The sequence below is a fragment of the Tetranychus urticae genome, chromosome 2 (assembly GCF_039701765.1).
Source record: "Tetranychus urticae isolate SD_2017Ah chromosome 2, NJAU_TeUrti_SD_1.0, whole genome shotgun sequence".
Taxonomy (NCBI): Eukaryota; Metazoa; Arthropoda; class Arachnida; order Trombidiformes; family Tetranychidae; genus Tetranychus; species Tetranychus urticae.
Genome location: NC_142959.1, coordinates 26,607,837 through 26,628,747, shown reverse-complemented (window position 1 = coordinate 26,628,747; position 20,911 = coordinate 26,607,837). Strand labels below are relative to the sequence as shown.

Genomic DNA, 20,911 nt, shown 5'->3' with positions numbered 1-20,911 from the left:
GAAGATGACCTCAAATTCGTTAGAAAAGACGAAACTGAAAAAAATCGCACCGAGTTCGCTCTATTGAGAAGTTGTAGGAATTGTGTTAAGCTGTATCAGCCGAAGAAAAATATCTAGCTTGTCATTTCATTGATTCTACATGTAGAAAATTTAACTATGATATCTACAAGTGGCTATTCATTCTGGACTTGAAAAACTCTAATGAAAAGTGTTCGAAAAAAGGAGGACGGAACTCGCATAAGAAATAAATTTTTTCAAACTAATTTTTAGATATAAAATGACATGAAAAGCAGCATAGTTCAAACCACTGTACACCCTGTACAGTGATGTTCCAGATAATGGGAATAATTTTTTCAACTATCATTATTGAAAAGGGTTAAAGGGTAAGGGAAAAGGGTCTGATAAAGATTGAGAATTCTATTTATCTTTTTAATAACTTCTCAGAAAAAGTCTACTTCATGTCATTTCCAGTAAATTTTATATAAAACTTATCACAGCTTTTGTTTGATAAAATGTAACTCAGATTATGGAAGAGACTTGGGTGACAATTAATCAAACCTTGATCTTTATTATCTTCATCACTTGACAAGTTGAAGCATCAGTCGTAACACCAGTGTAGCCTGAAAAGGGGTGATCAATGATTACTAATCGTGAGATAAACTGTCGTGTGGATCTATTAGGTTGTCCGGAGCAAACGATGACTCAGTTTTTCTTTTATCTATACATCTATACATCTATACAATATATAAAATCAAAGTATCAAATTTTTTCGTCAAGATTGTGGTCAAACTGAGCGGGTTCTAAGAAAAAAAATTACACAGTATGAAAGCCCTGATTCAACTACAACGACGAAAATTAGGAAACCTAACCTCAGAATCTCATGCAAATACAGACTGCGGAAAAAATGTAGAATCCTTATTCAATAATATTGTGTAAAGGGGGAAATTGTATTGTAATGATGAAAATGAAATAACGCACTTCTCCGGAGAGATTAACTCTGTTTATTTTACGATAAGAAAGAGTTTATATACAACTAAAAGTGTTTGAGTAAAAATGTACTCAACGAGGACTCGTTGTTTACAAACATATTTTTATGTTATATTTTACCGCACTAATAACTTTTTACTGTCCTCAGTTTGTTGTTTTAAGTTTATTTTCTTTACTTAACGTGTTTCTGTGTTAATTTAATTTGTTATTATTGAAAGAATGGCCGAGTTAAATGAACGTGAAGATCTTTACAATTTAGACTGTGACACTGGAGTCGATAATAGTAAAAACAGTGATACCGAAGAAGAAGAAAGTGATGTCGATGAAGCTTCCGCGAAAGCTGCACGCTATTTAGCAGGAGGGACCGCAAAAACTCATGACGGTGAATACCAATGGAAAAAATTAGCTTCCCGTGAACGGGTAGAAGTTGATGATAAAATGCTGGACCTAACTGAGGTACAATGGGAGAATTCCTTAGTGCTTAATTTCCATATAAAAGGTGTTAAAAACCGACATTTGCAGGATTGTAAATATGGGTTATCCGCTGAGGCTCGTAATTTGGTATTGCTTAGCAATCCTAAAGCAAAGTTCACTCCAGAAGATGGGAAATTTTACTGTAGGTGGTGTAGATACGCTTATTCTCGAAAGGATTCACTGCAGAAACATGAAATGAACCACTCCACTTGGCCTGGTGGACCCAAACATGTATGCATTGAGTCTTGCATTGATTGTATCGTCAGGGAGGATTACATTCCACCAAACATCCCTGATGTTCGGAAGGGACGAAAAATACCATCCCGCCAATAGAAAGTCGTACACGGGATCACTCTCCTGCTTATCCTGAGTAGCTTTGTATCTTTACGGGACTTAATAAATGTGATTTTTTTTATAGATTATGCTTTGTCTTCTTTTTCTTGTTTTTTTCTTTTTTTATCGGGATTTATAGTTGATTGAGTGAGAGGAGTAGATAATGATTTGAAACAGCAGAAAATAGAAAAACTTTATATTTATCCTGCCGTGGTGGCCAAAATGTAATGATGAAAATGAAATAACGCACATCTCCGGAGAGATTTACTCTGTTTATTTTACGATAAGAAAGAGTTTTATGTACAACAAAAAGTGCTTAAGTAAAAATTTACTCAACGAGGACTCAGCGGACGACAACGAGAACTCGTTGTTCACAAACATATTTTTATGTTATAGTATTGTTAGATCAAATAAATCATTTCAATTTTCCTTTCTTTTTTATTGTTGAGTTATTTACCATTATTACGTTTACGTTAGTTAGCATGATTGATTAATACTTATGAGTGCATAATTTGATTGTTAGTCTCAGGATTTCACCTCTTAACTTCTCACTTAACTATTCGATCATTGATATGCCCACCATATTGTCCACCACTCAACCTAACACATCGACAACATCTATTGAACCAAATGAAACTTCCCTTTTTAAAGAAACTTTTCTCAACAAAATTGGCCAACACTTTCATCAAACACTACAACCAAATTGAAACATAAAAAACATGCCAGTAAATATGGTAAGTTTAATTAATTTCTACTTTGAATCAGAGTTTGCTTGACGAATTTTAGGCACGTAAGGTTCGTGAATTTTTTTATTTTATCTTTTTCTAATTCTCAAACTCTTCAATAAAATTATTTTCAAAGTGATTGATTAATTATTGTTTTTATTGTTTTTAATTATGGTTATTGTTGCTTGATTCAGCGTTTGAGTTTGATCCATTTTTTACCTCCTTTTCACCCTATTGTCAACAAAAGAATCTAACACATCCATTAAATCGACCGAATCAAACATCACTTTTTAAAGAGACTTTTCTCATATCCAACAAAATTGTCCATCACTTTAAGCACTACTTTCTACCGTCTTTTCATCGTTTTGTCCACAACCCAATCTAAGCTATCAACCACATCCATCAAATCAACTAGCCAATTAAGTTGTTCGATGTAGTCAGTCAGTCAATCGATGAAATTTCGAATAGTTCCAAGTCGATCCGTTCATTGACTATCAACTAAGTCAACTCAATAACATGTGACCAAAAAAACAACTCATTTTGTTTCTGAGAAGCTTAAGCAAAATCATAAATTTGTGGAGTTTTTTAAAAAATTTAAATGAAAGACTGAAAACAGTGAAAGTTAATTGAGTTAGTCGAGTTAGTCGAGTTAGTCGAGTCCTTCTCAACAAGAAAAAACAAAAGGGTAATAAACACCCGACTGCAGATTAAAAAGGGCCAAAGTTGGTAAACAAAACAATTAAGAGTCAAAAGATGAAGAGAAAAAATGGTCAAAGTTAGGAACAAAAATGTCCAAAATTTTATTAATCAATGAGATGAATCAATTTTTCAATAAAATCAAGTAAAGACAATTTTACTATCGAATTTCAACAAGTTTAGAGATGGGACCGTTTTCGGAACCTTATCCATTAAACCCTTAATTAGACAGCAAACTAAAGTATTAAAAAGATTCAAAAGATTGATTCACTCTGTCACATCCTGATTAGCAGTTTCAGTATTCTGACAATACTCTTAGTTCTTGAATGAGGCATTGAGTTTACTCTCGAACTTTTAGAATCTGGAACCTATTTCAGTAGTTTTCTTCATTTGGCGTTGAATGTAGGAACTTTGACAAGAAAATAAACAAGTTGATGGAAAAAGTTTAAAAAATGCAAGAAAAAAGAAAGGATTATTAATATTAGTGGTGCCATCGTGTTCTATTACTTTTTCCTGTCCTTATCTCAAAAGATGATTAACATGGTCGTGTTACCTCTTATTGTTATAATCTTGAGTAAAGAGAGATAAATGTATCGATTAATGTTGTGAACAAAACTATTCAAAACTTAATCGAGTTGATCAATTTATTAATAACTTCAGTTCTAACCTAACCATCAACCTTTGAGTAGTTAATAACTAAAAAATTGACTCTCTTTACTTTTTCCTTGACTTGCTTGAACATCTTTCATTGTTGACCTTTGTTAAATTGTTAAACCTTGTTAAAAACATTTTAATAATCATTTCACTACTTTAGCTCATCACTCTTCGGATTTCTTCTTATTAGGATCAACAATCGAAATTGTTTTCCCTAATTCTCAGTTTACTTTGTTTGAATATGTCTTCAATTGATTATGATGATTCCCTATCTTCAGCTGGTTACCGACTTGTAATACGTTTTGGAACTGGTATCCCTGATGGTTGTTCAATACCTTTAAGTTTAAAACTCGAAGAAGAGAAACAAATTAAGCAACAACAACAGCAAATAAAAGTATCAGTTGACCAACAAATCAAAGAGGAAATTGTTCGTCGTTCTTCTGGTTCTTGGCCTCAAAGATCAGTTATTGCTCCATGGGTTTACCAAGAAGCCAATCTTTCTCAATCTAAGATCATTCAAGAAGCAAAACATGATAGAAGTTTTCCTTCATAATTAGGGATTTGATCCTAATAAACACTTCATTTGTCCTTATTGAATCAATGATACTACTTGTTGGTCAAGGGTTTTATTCAAAAGCTTGTTAGGTCTAGATGGTTTGATCAGTCAAAAATAAACTAAATTAAATCAACAGGTTTTTTAGGGGACCATTAATGTGGGTGAAACAAAAAAGCTCAGCTATGGACACACATCATTGCTTTCTTATTCATCTATGCATACCGATTTACAATAAAAGACGCTTTTCAAACCTTCTCTCCATTTGTAATCAAAAGACGACAAACTATATTGTTAGTTTGTACGGAATTAAATGACACACTAATCATTGAAATCGGTTCGGATAACTTGGGGTAATAGTTTTGATATTTTGAGTCTGATGAACCACTTCCAAATTGTTAAAAAGTATTACAGTTGTAATAATTCTTGCCAAAATACCCGATGACCAAAGATAAACTTTAAGAAACTGAGTCAGTTTGTTGAACTTTGCTCTATCGATCTAACTTTATTTGAAAATCGAGGAATAATAATGATTAATTAAATCCATCGTTAGAATTCAAGTTTCCTAATGCTGACGATTTTCCCTTAAGCTTTGTGCTTAAGCTTTGCCTTGAAGATATCTTTTAACTCCATGCAGCTTTTCACTCACTTTTCCTTCTTTTGCTTTGGTCATGTGATTCACACATGTTTCTCTTAAATGTGTTTTGTGTTTTGTGATATTCATTGAATTTTATTTTTAATTGTTTGGATCCAAATTTTCTCACTCAACCGAACATGAGTGTTTCTGTGAGTAAAGATTACATTTTTGAAGGTTCTAACTGCTTCCGAATCAGGATAATGCTTTCCATTCTTTCTGGAAAACCAATTATGATACATAAGATTCGAGTGCGAGAGGAAGAACCTGGTTTACATGAATCTGAGGTGTCTTTTTTAAAACTGATTGTTAAATCAACCAATGGAAGTACATTTATTATTGATGAGACTGGAACCCAAATTACCTTCAAGCCTGGTCTATTACATGGTGGTCCTATTGAACACGATTGTGGGCTACAAAGATCAATTTCATACTTTCTTCAGCCATTAATTATTCTTGCGCCTTTTTGTAAGGTACCAATTGAAGCAACTTTAACTGGGATAACCAATGATCAGTTGGACGTTTCAATTGATGCACTTCGTCAATCGACAATTCCCCTTGTTTCAAAATTAATTTCAGTCTGGGGTAAGTATTACTAGTTTTTCACTAGTTTTTAGTATTTACCCGTTTAGATTGGATCTTAACTCATACACAAATTTTATTTTTCATTTTACAGAAAAAACTGATATTGAATTGACTGTTGTTTCCAGAGGAATGCCTCCTAATGGCGGTGGAAAAGTGTTTTTCAAATGTCCAATAAGAAATACCATAAAACCAATCAATTTACTCAAACCTGGTAAAATTAAACGGATTCGTGGTATAGCATTAGCTACCAGAGTAGCACCAAATATAGCAAATCGAATGATTGACAAAGCCAAAGGATTGCTGTTGAAATTTATTCCAGATGTCTATATTCATTCTGACCATTTAAAAGGAAAAAATAGTGGAAATTCACCCGGATTCGGTCTATCGTTAGTAGCTGAGACAACTGAAGGAATCCATTATACTGGCGAGGCTTACTCTAACCCTTCTGGAAGTGACAAAGGACCATCTTTACCTGAAGATGTTGCTCAAGAAGCCGTTTTTTGTCTTTTTGAAGAAATTTATCGAGGCGGCTGTGTAAGCTCGATCAATCAGAGTATAGTTTGCTTGTATATGGCTTTAGGACAACCTGATGTTTCCAAAGTTGAATTTGGCCCATTATCACCATTTACAGTCCAATTATTGAAACATATGAGACAAATTTTACAAATTACATTTAAATTGGAAGTAAAAGATAAAGGCGAAGAAGATGAACGAGATGAAGATTTGAAGAAAGGCTCTGAAAAAATCATGGCAACTTGTGTTGGAATCGGTTTTTCCAATCTTAGCAAAACAATTATTTAACTTGTATTTATTCTCAATCATTGCAATAAATTATAATTTGTTCATCAAGCGAATTTATATTTCATATAATGTTCGATTTCTTTAAATTAAATAAATGAATATCTTTGATTAATCTTGATAATTTATTTTGTGAAAAAGGTTTACTCTTTTTAAATTTTTAGTTTAAATTATTATACAGCCCCTAAAGCGTGACATGTCACATGTGTTTTCTTGTCTCGTGTTTTTGTTTCTAGTAAACATTTGTTGACATGTATAATTATTTCATTTTAAGAAGTTGATAGTTAAAATTGATCAAATTCTGTTTTTTTGGTGTTCTATCAATTTAACAATAAATTGAGTGAATCTTTTATTTGATTTCTATTGCCATCTCTTTAAGTCAATTGTTATTTAATACGTTCTGAAGGCAACGCAAAAGTGCTACTTTCACACCACATCCATCTTATCTTTCGTTTTGGTCATCAATATTTAATTTTGATTTAGTTAAAATGAGCTACGGTCCTCTTAATAAAGCTTTGGTCCATATAACACCCTATCATATATGGTGGAAAAGGTACTTAATTCAATTGAAGCTAATTCCTGATGTGCCGGTAGAAGAAGACGAACCGCAACCTGAAGAGATTTATTTTGAAACGGACGAAGAATATTTAAAAAGCTTAGATCCTAGAAGATGGAAAGAGCAAGATCACTATAGAGTACTTGGTCTCGGAAAGAGGAGATACGCAGCATCTGACGAGGAAATTAAACAAGCATGTAAGTAATCCTTTAATCGAGTCTAAAGAGTAACTCTTTGATCAAGTCTAATTTTTATTCTCTCTTTGTTTAATAGATAAAAAGTTAATATTGACTCATCATCCCGATAAGAGAGGTGTCCAAAACAAAGATGATGAAACTGACTATTTTTCGTGTATTACTAAAGGTAAACTTAAACCTATTAACCTTGCAATAGTTCAACCAAATAATCATTGTTTCATCTCCAATAGCATTTCAAATTCTTGGTGATCCAATCAAGAGAAGATCTTATGACAGTGTAGATGACAGTTTCGACGATTCTGTTCCTCCAGTCAACTCAAATTCAAAAGAGAATTTCTATGCGGTCTTTGGTCCAGTTTTTGCTCGAAATTCCAGGTATTGTAGATTATTCACCTGTCCGGAGTTTAAACGTATAACATTGAGTTTTGATTATTAATTTACTTGTATTTTCTTGTCGTATTTTAGATGGTCTGATTCAAAATATGTACCTCAATTAGGTAGTGACTTTTGTACTAAGGAATACGTTGAAAATTTTTACCACTTTTGGTATAATTTCGAGTCTTGGCGTGAATATTCGTACTTGGATGAAGAAGATAAAGAGCGGGGACAAGATCGAAGTGAAAGAAAATGGATCGAACGTCAAAACAAATTAGAACGTCAAAAAAAGAAGAAAGAAGAATTAGCTCGAATTAGGAAACTTGTTGATAACGCTTATGCCTGTGATCCAAGAATTATTAGATTTAAGGAAGAAGCGAAGAACAAAAAATTAATGGAGAAAAAGGCTAAAGAAGAGGCTCGAAAACTAAAGCAAGAAGAAGAAGAAAGACGTAAAAAAGAACAAGAAGAAGCTATATTGAAAAAGAAGCAGGAAGAAGAAGAAGCTCTCAAAGCAAAGAGAGACCAGGAAAAGAAAGAAAAAGAAGCAGCCAAGAAAAGGAGAAAAAAAGATGTTAAACAAATTGAATCAATTTTCGAGGAATATAATTATTTTGCTTCAAATGACAATCAAAAAATTAACTACATACAAGAACTAAACAAAATTTGTTTTACATTTAGCAACATTGAATTGAGTGAATTCAAAGAAAATTTGTTAAAAGGGTCATCTCAAGAAGATAAGAAGACCGTTTTTTTATCAAAAATCAACAAGATTAAGGAGACGGAAAAAGGGTCTTTATTTGTTGGACAAAAATCTAGTGAAACTAGTGATAGTAAAGAAACCACATCGACTAAAGTTTGGTCTGCTGAGGATGTACAACTTTTAGTTAAAGCAGTCAATTTATTCCCTGCTGGTACTTTGAATAGATGGGAAGTTGTTGCTGCCTTTGTTAATCAACATTCAATTCACAACAAGAATCGCAAAGCTCGTGAAGTACTCACACAAGCTAAAGATATTGGTAAAATAGGTAAGTTTTACTCTCTTAAGCTAAATAGTTCTGTTTTCGTTTATTCATTATTTAATTTCGATTTATTTTGTTTTTTTAGATACTAATCACAAACAAGAGTTAAATAGGATATCTGTAACCAAATTGTTGGAGAATAATAAACCCACAGCCAAAGTAGAAGAGACATCACAACGCTATGAGACGCCTCCTGAAGAGCCTACGAATCCAGAGCCCTGGACTAATGTAGAACAACAATTGTTAGAACAGGCATTAAAGTCCTATCCAGCTTCAACAACGGAACGCTGGGAAAAGATAGCCGAATGCATTCCAGGAAGAAGCAAAAAAGAATGTATAAAACGCTATAAAGAACTAGTTGAACTTGTCAAAGCTAAAAAAGCAGCTAAAGAAGCAGTTCACACAAGTGTTAAAAAATAATTTGTTCTTGATATATTTTCCCCTGCTTTGAAAAATCTATGGTCAATTCAATCATGATCTATTGCCAAAATAAATTTTTCAGTTTGACCAAACTCATGGGCTTATCTCTATTTTATTTTAATATCAACACTAAAAATTATTTCCGATTAATATTGCAATTTGTTCTGGGATTGAATAAATTTTATGAAAATAATTTGGGCAAACGAATTATACAACTTAATGAACAATTTTATTTAATGAAAATCAATAAGTTTCATTGAATGAATTTGGCAAGGCAGAGAATTGTTAATTTACAATTATTTAATTATTCCGTCATTGGTCTAAGCATTCTGCGATCAAAGGGAGGTTGGCTAAGCCGTTGTGCTGTTGGACTTTTAGATGAACAAATGATAATAGTGAAACCAACCAAGATGAAAAAAAGCAAACCACCAAACACCATTGAAGCAACAGCTCCGACATTCCATCTTTGAGGAATTCTGTAGACAGTGAATGGGGCGATGAAACCAGACCAACATGAGATTCTTTCATGAGATGCCCGTAATAAATGAACTCCGTCAGGTTTCCATGAATCTTTTGTATCAGACCAAGATTTACATTTGGTCGAATAATCAAGTCCATACGATCGATTGCCTGTATAAGTAAATGTCACCTCAACTGCATTCAAACCAGTCTTAATTGTTTGCAATTTTCCCGTTCCCGGAGTGAATATATTAAACATTAAAATCGGAGTAATTCTGTAGCCATCAGAGACTTCAGGGAAAGGCCCAGAAGTGGGGAAAACTGTATAAGAATAAACAACAGAATTGCAAAGGCTATCAGGTGTACACTTCCATGATCCTGCAAACCTTTTTTTAACTGATTTACCAATTTTAATAGTCACTTCAGTGTCACCAATCTTCAAATGAGTTCCTTCAATTGTTTTATCATGAATCATAATTGTTTTGAATATTTTCTCTTGTTTTTCATCTTCAAATAAATCTTCACTATAACTACCAAATTCAACTCTTTTCCCAAGCGAAAGCTGAGCAGCAGCCATTTGCAGAAGTACATTGAATACTTTTCGACTCGATTTCAATGTTTTTGGTAAATCATCAGCTTTAGCAATTAGTCCAGCTCCTCGACTGTAAGGAAACATCAAGTTAAACATTGTCGATCTAATTGTCATCAAGTCCGGAATCATTTCAAGTGAATAGCCCTTTTCCGCTAATTTACGGATTGCGTCCATTGCCTTTTCTCGAAGCCTATTATTATCCGATTTACGAACAATTTCTGACAAAAGACCGAGTGATAAAGCCAATTGGCCTCGGTTTAGTAATTGCGATGGTCGTTGGAGAACCTCTAGATTATAATCAATCGTTTCAGACATTGTTTTGTATTGTAATGGTTTATCCAAGGAAGCTTCCTTCAAAATTATTCCTAATGATTGCATGGCATGGAAAGGATCCCCTCCAATGTTGTATTTTCGTGCAAGTTTCAACAAATCATCGATTAATGAGGTTTTATTTTCATTCGGATAGACTGTGGTTGGTGAAGCGTAAACCATTTCACAGTAATTAAAAGTATCACAAAATTTAAGGGCAAATGTGTTCTCTGCCTTTTCTTGATCAATAGCCGGTAAACCGGGGAACAGGAAAACATTTGAAAACTGTGGAACTGTGATTGGAAAAATTTCCTCAGTTTTCTCGTTAATTGCATATAGTTGATAAACTAATGGTCCATAGCCTGGAGGAATGTTACATTTCTCGACTGAAACATTGACCTAAAAAGATTCAGGGAAAAGAAGAAATAATCAGATCAGCAAGAAAAGTATTCATTTTGTATCAATACTTACCAATTCGTATTCATGATAAGCAGGAATCGATATGGAGCATTGAGTTACTCCCTGAGAAGCTGTGAATTGTGTTGTAGCCTCAGAACATTGGTCATTTGTGTTACAGGCTTTTAGCTTAAAAACATGCAATCCATATGGATAAATGTGATCTAAAACGTTAAGAAAAATTGTAAAGAAATGGAAACACATTTAGATAATCAATAAATTACCTGAATGAATATGCAATTCAGTGTGGGTTTCCCCATTTCTCCAAGAACCTCTTTTTGTATTCCAATTCAAAGGATGAATAAAATTATTTGCTTCCCAGGCCAAATAGCTCAGTGGTACTGATGACTTAACGGTTCCCTTGATTAATAATGGTGTATGAGCTGGAACCATGATTGCTAAATTGTGTGGACTACGGATATTAGCTCTGTACTTGCGACTAATGTAAATTGAACCCATGAAAACTTGAGGAGCATCGCCTGAAGTAATCTTTAACAATGTTAATTCAGGATTAGAGACTCGATTTGTGTCGTTTCTGTCGTGAACCTGAAGGCTTAAGATGAGCTCTCTGTTTGGCATGAAATTAGATGAGTCAAGTAAAAGCTCGGGTTGTCTTTGCATAGTTGAGTCGATCAACACATAGTTTCGGTTGGATGCAATCTCTAGATCTGAATCATCTAATGAAGCAAAATTAAAGAAACATGGTTCATGTGTATCGCTATCTAAACAATTCCAATGGAATGAAAGAGGCTTCTTCGTCCCATCGCCTGAGGCTGAACCAGAAATCATTATTGGACCTGATTCATGACCTAGAGCAATCATTGGTGATCCATTTGCAATCAAAGCTTGAAGTGGCGGCTGTAAACCGATTAAAGAAAATGCAGCTCCACTCGTTTCGTTTATACGATGACCAAGAAAGGCATTTAGATAAAATGTTACTGGTCGATCGGGTGGAAGTGAAAATGGACTGAGTATATAAACTGATAGATAAGCTAAAGTAAAGTTAAACTTAACATGAGGATCTGCAACCTTCCAAAATATTCCCACTCTTTGGAATGGATGAATACAAGTAGGAATATACGTTTCTGCCCAAAACACAGCACTGGAACAAAAGATAAATACGAGAAAGTAATTAGTAAAAGGTAAAAGGTAATGTAAGAGCATAAAATTAGGTTTGCTACTGAAAAGACACAATCAACACAATTACGCACAAATTGAACAAATGAGCAAAAACGGGCATAATTAATTTCTGTCGGTTTAAGACTCTGTTGGTTTGTAGAGGAATAAAAACTGAGTCTTTATGTGCTGTTAAAAAGTTTCTTTGATCGATAGTTTTAGAAGAAATCGAAGTCAAAGTTGAAACTTCGATCGCTTTTTGTACACTTATGGAAGAAGATATTTTCACGAAACTTATTTTCCTAGTGTAACATTCAATGAACAACCAGAAAATGCACTTATTTTACGAAATAAAAGTTTATGTTCAAAATAAAATAGATTAGTGCGATTTTTAGTTAAACTGACCTCATTCTATAACCATAAAAGTTAGAGAGCTCAAAAGTTTCATTGGTCTATGAAAATCGTCGGTGAACATCTGCGGTTGAACACTTTTTTCAATTAATGAATAGTTCTCTTTATTTTGACCATTTACACGAAAATTTCGAACCTCAATATTTCGAGAATGGCATTACTTACAATCACCATTCCTTCATCAATCATTAGATTTTTTCATAGATTATAATACAACGGAATATTAGCTGATTCGAGATTCTACACTAAAAGCTATAGCACTGCGTTACTTATGTTGTAAGATTTGATTCTCATTTTATTAATAAGAAGGTGAGTTATCCTCAAAAAGCAAATCTTATGATATTTTAGAAGGCAATCCCCTATTAAATGCATGAGCTCATATTTTCTCAAACTTTGGGCCATATTGTGTTACAGCCAATAATAAAATCTAATGATTGATGAAGGAATGGTGATTGTAAGTAATGCCATTCTCGAAATATTGAGGTTCGAAATTTTCGTGTAAATGGTCAAAATAAAGAGAACTATTCATTAATTGAAAAAAGTGTTCAACCGCAGATGTTCACCGACGATTTTCATAGACCAATGAAACTTTTGAGCTCTCTAACTTTTATGGTTATAGAATGAGGTCAGTTTAACTAAAAATCGCACTAATCTATTTTATTTTGAACATAAACTTTTATTTCGTAAAATAAGTGCATTTTCTGGTTGTTCATTGAATGTTACACTAGGAAAATAAGTTTCGTGAAAATATCTTCGGCCATTACCGTAAAAAAAGCGATCGAAGTTTCAACTTTGACTTCGATTTTATCGAAAACCATTGATCAGAGAAACTTTTAAATCGCAAAAACGGGCGTAGTTTTTATGTCTGCACATACTAACAAAGTTTAAATTTGCAAGAAATCAATCTTCATCGTTTTTGACCCATCTGTATCACTTTGTGCATGAATTGACAACTGTGTTGTCTTTTTAGTAACAAACCTAAAATTAGCAGAAAATTAAAACTTACGTTGTATCAATTGTATAAGGCTGTGCTGGTAACATAATGTTTGAATAAATGCTGACTATTGGTGCATCGTAGTTGAATCTGATCAAACGGTGTGTCGCTATTAATGAACCTAAATCAGACTCGGTAGTGAGAGTAAATTGATAACTAACTCCTGGTTGGAATAAAATTGCGTCTAGAATAAGATTCTGTGATGTTGTTGAGCTCACTATATGAGTCAACTCTTCATTGATCGGCTCTTCAGTTGAAGTCGAAGGAAGATTGTCCCGAGTAACTGTCCATTTAAATGCAACTCCAGTTGTTCCTTTCGGGGAAGAATAATGTCCAGATAGAGAGAAGAGTCCACACCGAGGGACCTCTGATGGTCCAGTGATTACTAATCTAGGTGTATAAACCCACCATTCGGTTGTCAATTTACGCATCACAATTTTAATCGGTTCATCATTAACTAATGCAATGTTCGATGAATCTTCCTTAAAGATTCCTTTTCTTAACGACAATTCAAATATATTTTCTTCCATTGGTTTTTGTAGGTAAATCACTAGTTGTACTTTGCTAGACCAAACACAGTTCAATCGTTTATACTTGGATAGTTTATCTAAACTTTCATCGGTCAAGATATGGTCACATAAATTTGATCCAACGGATAACATCTCCAAAGATGAATAAACATCAACTGGACGAGTAAACATAACGACCATTGCAAGACCATCAGATGATATGAAGCAATTGGCATGCGAAATGGTCGGTGCTGGTGATATCAAAGTGAATGTAAACGGGGAAGATAATGGGTTGACTCCGTCAATCGTCGGTGTAATTAATAAGGACGTAGAGGAGGCTGATTGACTCTTGGGTAAAATGCAAGTGTATGGCTTATTTCCAGTGATGGTTAAGATTGAAGTTGGTTCATATAATTCAGATGAATCCTCTTCTTCAGCCTCTCCTTCCGATTTACTAACAAGACAAATTAATCTCAAATCGGGTATAGCGGATAAACTGGGTCCAACAAATGTCAACTCTAGATCTTCGGTGAACTCAGTTGTGGTCATCTCCGCTGGTTGCATTCCAGTTATTCGAGCTACAAACATTAAGAAGATGTTTTTTACTATTTGATTCAAAGCGAAATCTTTTAGCTTTAAAAACATTAAACTTGGGTTTGTTAACTAAAAGAGACAACACAATTGTAAAATCTATGCACAAATTGAAACAAATGGGTCAAAAACGAGTGAAAAATAGTTTCTTTCAAATTAGGACTCTGTTAGGTTGTAAAGCTATGAAAACTAAGTCCATTAGTGTGGTTGAAAGATTTCTCTCATCCACAGTACTCGAGGAAATCGAAGTCGAAGTTGAAACTTCGATCGCTATTTGAACAATCATTGACGAAGATATTTACATGAAACTCATTTTCCCAATGTTACTTTTAGTGAGCAACAAGAAAATTAACTTATTTTGCGAAGAAAAACTTTCTGTTCAAAATTAAACAGATTAGTTCGATTTTTAGTTAAACCGACCTCATTCTATGACCGTAAGAATAAGAGATCTGTAACTCATTATTTGTAGATAAAAATTGTTGATACAACCAATGGATCGAATACTTTTTTCCTTTTATCAAGAGTTCTCAAGATTTTGGCCATTGTCCGAAAAACTTTGACCCTCGATATTTCGAGTATGGTAGCATTTACAATCATCTTTTTTTCACCAAGCAATAGATTTTATTAAGGGCTATGATATGATATGAATTAATACATTTGATAATGAAAACCCTTTTAATAAACGAGATTTGTGTTTGAGTAAACATCTGACTTTATGAATCAAGCACAAATCTCACAACCTAAGTATTGGAATAATATAACTCTTTTTGTAGGATCTTGAACAATATAATATTCCAATATATTATAGCTTATAATAAAATATAATATTTATTCAAATAATGATTATTGTAAATGCTACCATTCTCGAAATATTGAGGTTAAAAGTTTTTGGACCAATGGCCAAAATCAAGAGAACTCTTGATAAACTGAGAAAAATGTTGAGTTATTGATGTGTATCAACAATTTTTATGGACGCATAATAAGTTTAAGCTCTCTGATTCTTGCGGTTATAGAACGCGGTCGGTTAAATTGAAAATCGGAGTTGATCTGTTTTACGGAAACAGAAAATGTTATTTCTCAAAATAAGAATGTTATAAGGTTGTTCATCAAAAGTTACACCAGTTAAATGAGTTTTATGGGAAAAACTGCTTCCATAACTGAGCAAAAGACGATCGAAGTTTCAACTTTGACCTCAATTTTCTAGAAAACTGGTCATTGGATGAATTATTTAACTGTACCAATGGACTCAGAATTTATGTCCCTACAAACTCGCTCAGTCTAAACTCTTAACTCAAAAAATCGAAGCTTTTAGAGTAACTTTTTGCATTTAATTTGCTGGTTTAACCAGAAAATTGGTTTATTTACCAAGAAATGGGTTGAGATGAGTTTTGTTTGTTAATTAAGATGTTGCTCGTACGTTTACAACCCAAATATTATAATTTAAATGCGGTTATGGAAAGTTATTAAATTGCATTCGATAATTGATTAGTATAGAATTAAAATGGTGAAAGAAAGATGATTGTAAATGCTACCATACTCGAAATATCGAGGCTCAAAGTTTTTGGGCCAATGGCCAAAATCTTGAGAACTCTTGATAAAGGGAAAAATTTATTCACTCCATGGGTTGTACCAACAATTTATATGAGCAAATAATGAGTTACAGATCTCTTATTCTTACGGTCATAGAATGAGGTCAGTTTAACTAAAAATCGAACTGATCTGTTTAATTTTGAACAGAAATTTTTTCTTCGCAAAATAAGTTAATTTGCTTGTTGCTCATTAAAAGTTACATTGGGAAAATGAGTTTCATGTAAATATCTTCTTCCATAATTGCACAAAAGGCGATCGAAATTTCAACTTCGACTTCGATTTTCTCGAAAACTGTGCATCAGGGAAATCTTTCAGCCACACTAATGGACTCAGTTTTCATAGCTTTACAACCTATTAGAGTCTAAATTTGAAAGAAATTGATTTACACTACCCATTTGTTTCAATTTCCATTTTGTTTTTGTTTCAATTTGTGCATCAATTTACTATTGTGTTGTCTCTTTTGAGTAAAAACTCAAGCTTATGTTACTCGTGCATTACTCAAGTAATCATAAGAGACTTACGAGACTAGTTCTGTTAATTATTTTGGATTAAACTCACCTTTGAGTAGATCGAATGCAAATATTTTAATCGAACTTGTTTCTGGCAAATTATGATTCTTACTCCTTGATCTTAAACCTATTGAATAGCTTCCCTCTGAAAATAAAAAAGTCATACACAAAATGATTAGACTCAAATGATATTGAATATTAAAAGTAATAAACTTTTTTACCAATTACTGGATAGATTGAACAATAAACAGCAGTTCTGTTCTTTGGAATGAAAAATATCGGTGCATAAGCTTCCTCATCGTTAGCTTCGTGGCGATAAACACAGTCGAGATCTTCAGACATTGGATGAAAATAACCAATAAGTAAAATCTTAAAAGCCAAAGAAAAACGAAAATTTTTGTTTTTAAAATGTTGATTGATCAGAATTATTCAAAGTTTGGACTTACCTGACTCTCTGTGCCTTTTTCAATCATCTTGGGCTCAACAGATCGGATCTTGTAGCAATGATCAGCATTATCGCAGCCACATAGTTTTGGGTCTCTACAGGTTGAAAAATTTAATGGTCATGTAACAATCAAAAGCTAATTTTAAACAAACTTACCTGCTGCAAGAGCAATAGGCTCCGTCCTGAAGACAGTTGCCACATTCATCTTTAACATCTTCTTCGGTTATATTGGAAGAAGGATTAATGCAAAAACCACAAACTGATCGAGATGTCGACAAACCAGGAGGATGACATTGTTTCGAACAATCGATGTAAGGAGAAAGTTCACTTGATTGAAGACGACAATAGCCACATTCATCTAAACGATACGGTAATTGCTCTAGAGGTAAATTGGGTTGGATACATTCACCTCTGCAGTCTCTGGTTGATTCTGGTAACTCAGAAGCTTCATCTTTAAAAATATTAAAAAAAACGGAAAATCAATAACAAGAAAGGTTATCCGAAAGTTAACAATAAGTCAACAATTAGTTACCTAAACATTGGTTTGTGCATTTATCTCTGTAAGCAGTACCATTGCAAACATTTTTACAGTCAAATATTGCCGAACCATGGCAAACACCTAAACAATCTTTACCATAATCCTCATCAAGTCCAGTATCATTGCCGACACAGTAGCCACATTCATTTAAAGTGGACTTTGGATATCCAAGCATAGCACATCCTAATGAGCAAATTATGAAAAAGTGCAGTCAAGTTAAATTTAGTTAAATTAAAATTTTTGTTCCCATTGGATACTTTGAACTATCCCTGACATAAATTTAGGATTGTACTCTAATTGCTAGATTTTTACATTATCGATGAAATATTGAATTGACAGATTTGGCATATTGATTACATATGAAAATGTTTCTATTGGAGTCTAAAGAGTTTACTAAGAACAGCGAACGGAGTTAATCGCTTTCATATAAATCTCATTATTGATGAAAATAAATTATCTTGAAGTTTATCATCAATTGTTGCGTTACATTTAAAAATGAAATGCTCATAATTTACTGGTTTTGTTGTCATGACAAAACTGTATATAAACAGCAAATAACCAGCTGATAAGCCTTATGTTATGTTGCTTGTTAGAGTTGAAAGGATAGGTAGGGATTGTGATTTATTTTTTTAATAAATTTATTATTTTAATTATCTGAGTCTTCGTGCCTTTAAAAGTCGAAATTCCATAGCTTTGAAAATTCGTTTTTTCATCAATCAAAATGAATTTCTTCAGGAAACCGGACCCACAAGGTGAGCTCATTTTCCTTTTTCATTGAGCATTATACTTTTCGTCATCGCTTATTCATCATCATTTATTTATCACATTAGTCATATCTCATTTTTAAATTCATCCTTTACTGAATTTCCTTAATTATATTTGATCTTTTACTAAACAATTTTCTATCTTTATTACAGAGCAAATGAAAGCTCAACAAAGAGATTTACGGCGAGCCTCAAGAGATGTTGAAAGAACCCAAAGAGAAATGGAAAGACAAGAGAAACAGTTAGAAATGGAGATTAAAAAAGCAGCTAAAGAAGGTAATAAGCAAGTATGTAATATATACGCCAAACAACTGGTACAATTGAGGAAACAAAAAGGACGCTGTTTAGTAGCTAATTCACAGATTGGTGCCATCAGTAACCAAAGTAAAGTCATGCAAGCCAATACAAAGCTTGCCGGAGCAATGGCAACATCGGCTAAGGTACATCATATTTGAAACTATTTTACATCATTACATTAACGTTAAATCAGAAAAATAACCCTATCATATTTTCAAACTAGACTTTAAAAACTGTAAATCAACAAGTCAACACTGGAGAAATCATCAAGACCATGCGAGACTTTGAAAGGGAAAATACAAAAATGGAAATGAAGGAAGAATTGAGTAAGTTGCTGAATTTATGATTATTTTGGATTCTTTTTTAATTACAAATTCCTTTTTTAGTCGATGACAGCTTGAGTGCAATCCTCGATAATTCTGGTGATGAAGCTGAAGAAGACGCAGTTATCAACCAAGTTCTTGATGAAATTGGAATCGAAATTACTGGAAAGGTAATTGTTTATTTTTTACTCATAGAATATTTCAATTTTCAATTGATTTGCCTGTATTAACTCATTTAAATCTGCACAGCTTTCTGAAGTACCAGTTGCAAGAGGAGCTGTTGGCGCAAGTTCATCCAAAGCTAAAGGATCACAGATGACAGATGAGGAGCTTGAAGCTCAGTTAGCGCGCCTCAAAACATAAACTATCCATTCATCAAAATCTCATAATCTTGCAGATTTATGTTTATAAATTGAACGTTATATTGTTCAACGCTGAAGAGAAATTTTTGTTCATTGAACAACAAATTTATTTTGATTAAAACAATACATTAAGGTATAGTTGGCTTCTGCTATTTGGATTTGTTCAAGAGTTAATCAAATTGCCATTGTCGATGAAGCAAGATCAAGATCACAATGGTGTATCTTCCAGTTTTAAGTGAAAATAAAAAGATATTTTCTTACCTTGAATAGGATTTTCAAGAAAATCATAGTAATTCGTTGAATTGGCTTGTTCCGCAAGTATGATTAAAGTAACGAGAAATATAATTGGGTCCGCTCGGACGATTTTGGCTCCCAAATTATTTGACATTGACAAGCAACTTTGTTTTTTAAAATATCCGTTGGTTAACACAGTTTACGTTGACATTGCAATTCATCGTGATATGCACTACGAAAAAAAGTAAACCCACCAATTTAGTGAGCTGTAAGAAGGAGAAAAAACTGTTCAATCGAAGTGTTTGTTCACCAGTTTATCAACGTTCTTCAACTGAACCTTGTTTACTCTTAGTGACCAAGGTTTAATAATTTCCGCTTTCAATTGCACGAGGTTAGACTAATCAAGGACTACAATCTAATTACAAAGAAACCTCACCTCACCTCTACTCTCTAAATCAAAGCAATGAAACAATTTTTTCTTAAAACACTGGAATAAAATCAAAGACTTTCAAAGTGAAACGAAAATACGGTTCAATATTGAAATCTAACTCAAAATATTCCAGATACTTTATGAATTTTCAGCAAAAAGTTTATTCGCAACTGTCTAAATGTACTAACAACTTGGTACAACATAGTATTTAGTATAAGTTGGTCAGAATTTACCTTTAGATGAAATTAATAGTTGAATTAGCACTTTATACAATCTATTTTATGGCAAAAACATTTAGTTGAATTGTCCATCAATCATTGAAGATTCACCAAATTAAAAGATTCACTTTACTAAATCACTATGTAATACAAAATTAGGATCAGTTGGTTTCAAAAATTGAACACTGAAACTTTTGAGCAACACTGTTGATCAATTTACATTATTTTACTTTCATTTGAAATGAACTGAATTGTCAGTGTAAGAACAATAATAAGAATGAATAACATTTAACAAACTAAACCAACATGATTTAAAACGTGGTTACTCTGACAAATAAATTGTTGTTCCAAAAGACTGAACCCTCAACGGAAATTGTTACAAGTTAACTCCCACAATTTGTATAATTATTATTTTAACTATCTAGTTATTAAAGGTCTGTAAATAAGTATCCGGTTAATCAAGATATAACTGAACAACGAAACAAAACAATTCCTAAATGATCCTCAACAACAAAGAACAATTGACCTGTCAATGAAGGTTTAATAGGAATGACCATAAATAGGCGATTTTAGGTGTGCCACTGATTGAAAAATATAAAAACAATTAGATTATTTTACCAATCCGACAATTTGTAGTCCAAACATTTATCTGCATTTCAATCGTTAAAAATATTTGAATGTAATAATGAATTTTCATTTTGACTTGATCGAGTTTTTTATCGGAAATAAATACGTTTTTGATTAAAGATTTATTT

At 33.0% G+C, this 20,911-nt stretch overlaps 5 protein-coding genes across 6 annotated transcripts; 4 read left to right on the top strand and 1 right to left on the bottom strand.

Moving 5' to 3' along the window:
• The first annotated feature begins 1,124 nt into the window (after nucleotides 1–1,124).
• LOC149094237 (uncharacterized) lies at nucleotides 1,125–1,861 on the top strand. The gene has a single exon (XM_089267154.1). It carries the CDS (start codon nucleotides 1,207–1,209, stop codon nucleotides 1,792–1,794), a length of 588 nt encoding a protein of 195 aa, XP_089123280.1. The 5' UTR covers nucleotides 1,125–1,206; the 3' UTR covers nucleotides 1,795–1,861.
• Nucleotides 1,862–5,116: 3,255 nt separating this feature from the next.
• On the top strand, nucleotides 5,117–6,495 carry LOC107360893 (RNA 3'-terminal phosphate cyclase-like protein). The gene is made up of 2 exons (XM_015927615.3): nucleotides 5,117–5,641; nucleotides 5,733–6,495. The coding sequence occupies exons 1-2, from the start codon at nucleotides 5,197–5,199 to the stop codon at nucleotides 6,440–6,442; spliced, it is 1,155 nt and encodes a 384-aa protein (XP_015783101.2). The 5' UTR covers nucleotides 5,117–5,196; the 3' UTR covers nucleotides 6,443–6,495.
• A 181-nt stretch (nucleotides 6,496–6,676) lies between these two features.
• Nucleotides 6,677–9,101, top strand: LOC107360847 (dnaJ homolog subfamily C member 2). Its single transcript, XM_015927573.3, has 5 exons — nucleotides 6,677–7,192; nucleotides 7,269–7,358; nucleotides 7,423–7,567; nucleotides 7,658–8,595; nucleotides 8,675–9,101. Exons 1-5 carry the CDS (start codon nucleotides 6,928–6,930, stop codon nucleotides 9,007–9,009), a joined length of 1,773 nt encoding a protein of 590 aa, XP_015783059.1. The 5' UTR covers nucleotides 6,677–6,927; the 3' UTR covers nucleotides 9,010–9,101.
• A 115-nt stretch (nucleotides 9,102–9,216) lies between these two features.
• On the bottom strand, nucleotides 9,217–20,896 carry LOC107360698 (uncharacterized). Of its 2 annotated transcripts, XM_015927412.3 has the most exons (11): nucleotides 20,172–20,453; nucleotides 19,536–19,774; nucleotides 17,523–17,711; nucleotides 17,147–17,441; nucleotides 16,992–17,085; nucleotides 16,767–16,914; nucleotides 16,595–16,690; nucleotides 13,359–14,433; nucleotides 11,050–11,927; nucleotides 10,841–10,989; nucleotides 9,217–10,768 (listed from the first exon to the last, which is right to left on the bottom strand). In XM_015927412.3, exons 2-11 carry the CDS (start codon nucleotides 19,660–19,662, stop codon nucleotides 9,314–9,316), a joined length of 4,506 nt encoding a protein of 1,501 aa, XP_015782898.2. In that variant the 5' UTR covers nucleotides 19,663–19,774; nucleotides 20,172–20,453; the 3' UTR covers nucleotides 9,217–9,313. The 2 variants fall into 2 exon arrangements, with proteins under 2 accessions (XP_015782898.2, XP_089123739.1); XM_089267613.1 differs by having other exon boundaries at nucleotides 19,536–20,896.
• Nucleotides 18,115–19,541, top strand: CHMP2B (Charged multivesicular body protein 2b). The gene is made up of 5 exons (XM_015927414.2): nucleotides 18,115–18,280; nucleotides 18,446–18,732; nucleotides 18,813–18,915; nucleotides 18,976–19,082; nucleotides 19,162–19,541. Exons 1-5 carry the CDS (start codon nucleotides 18,250–18,252, stop codon nucleotides 19,273–19,275), a joined length of 642 nt encoding a protein of 213 aa, XP_015782900.1. The 5' UTR covers nucleotides 18,115–18,249; the 3' UTR covers nucleotides 19,276–19,541.
• Nucleotides 20,897–20,911: the final 15 nt, after the last annotated feature.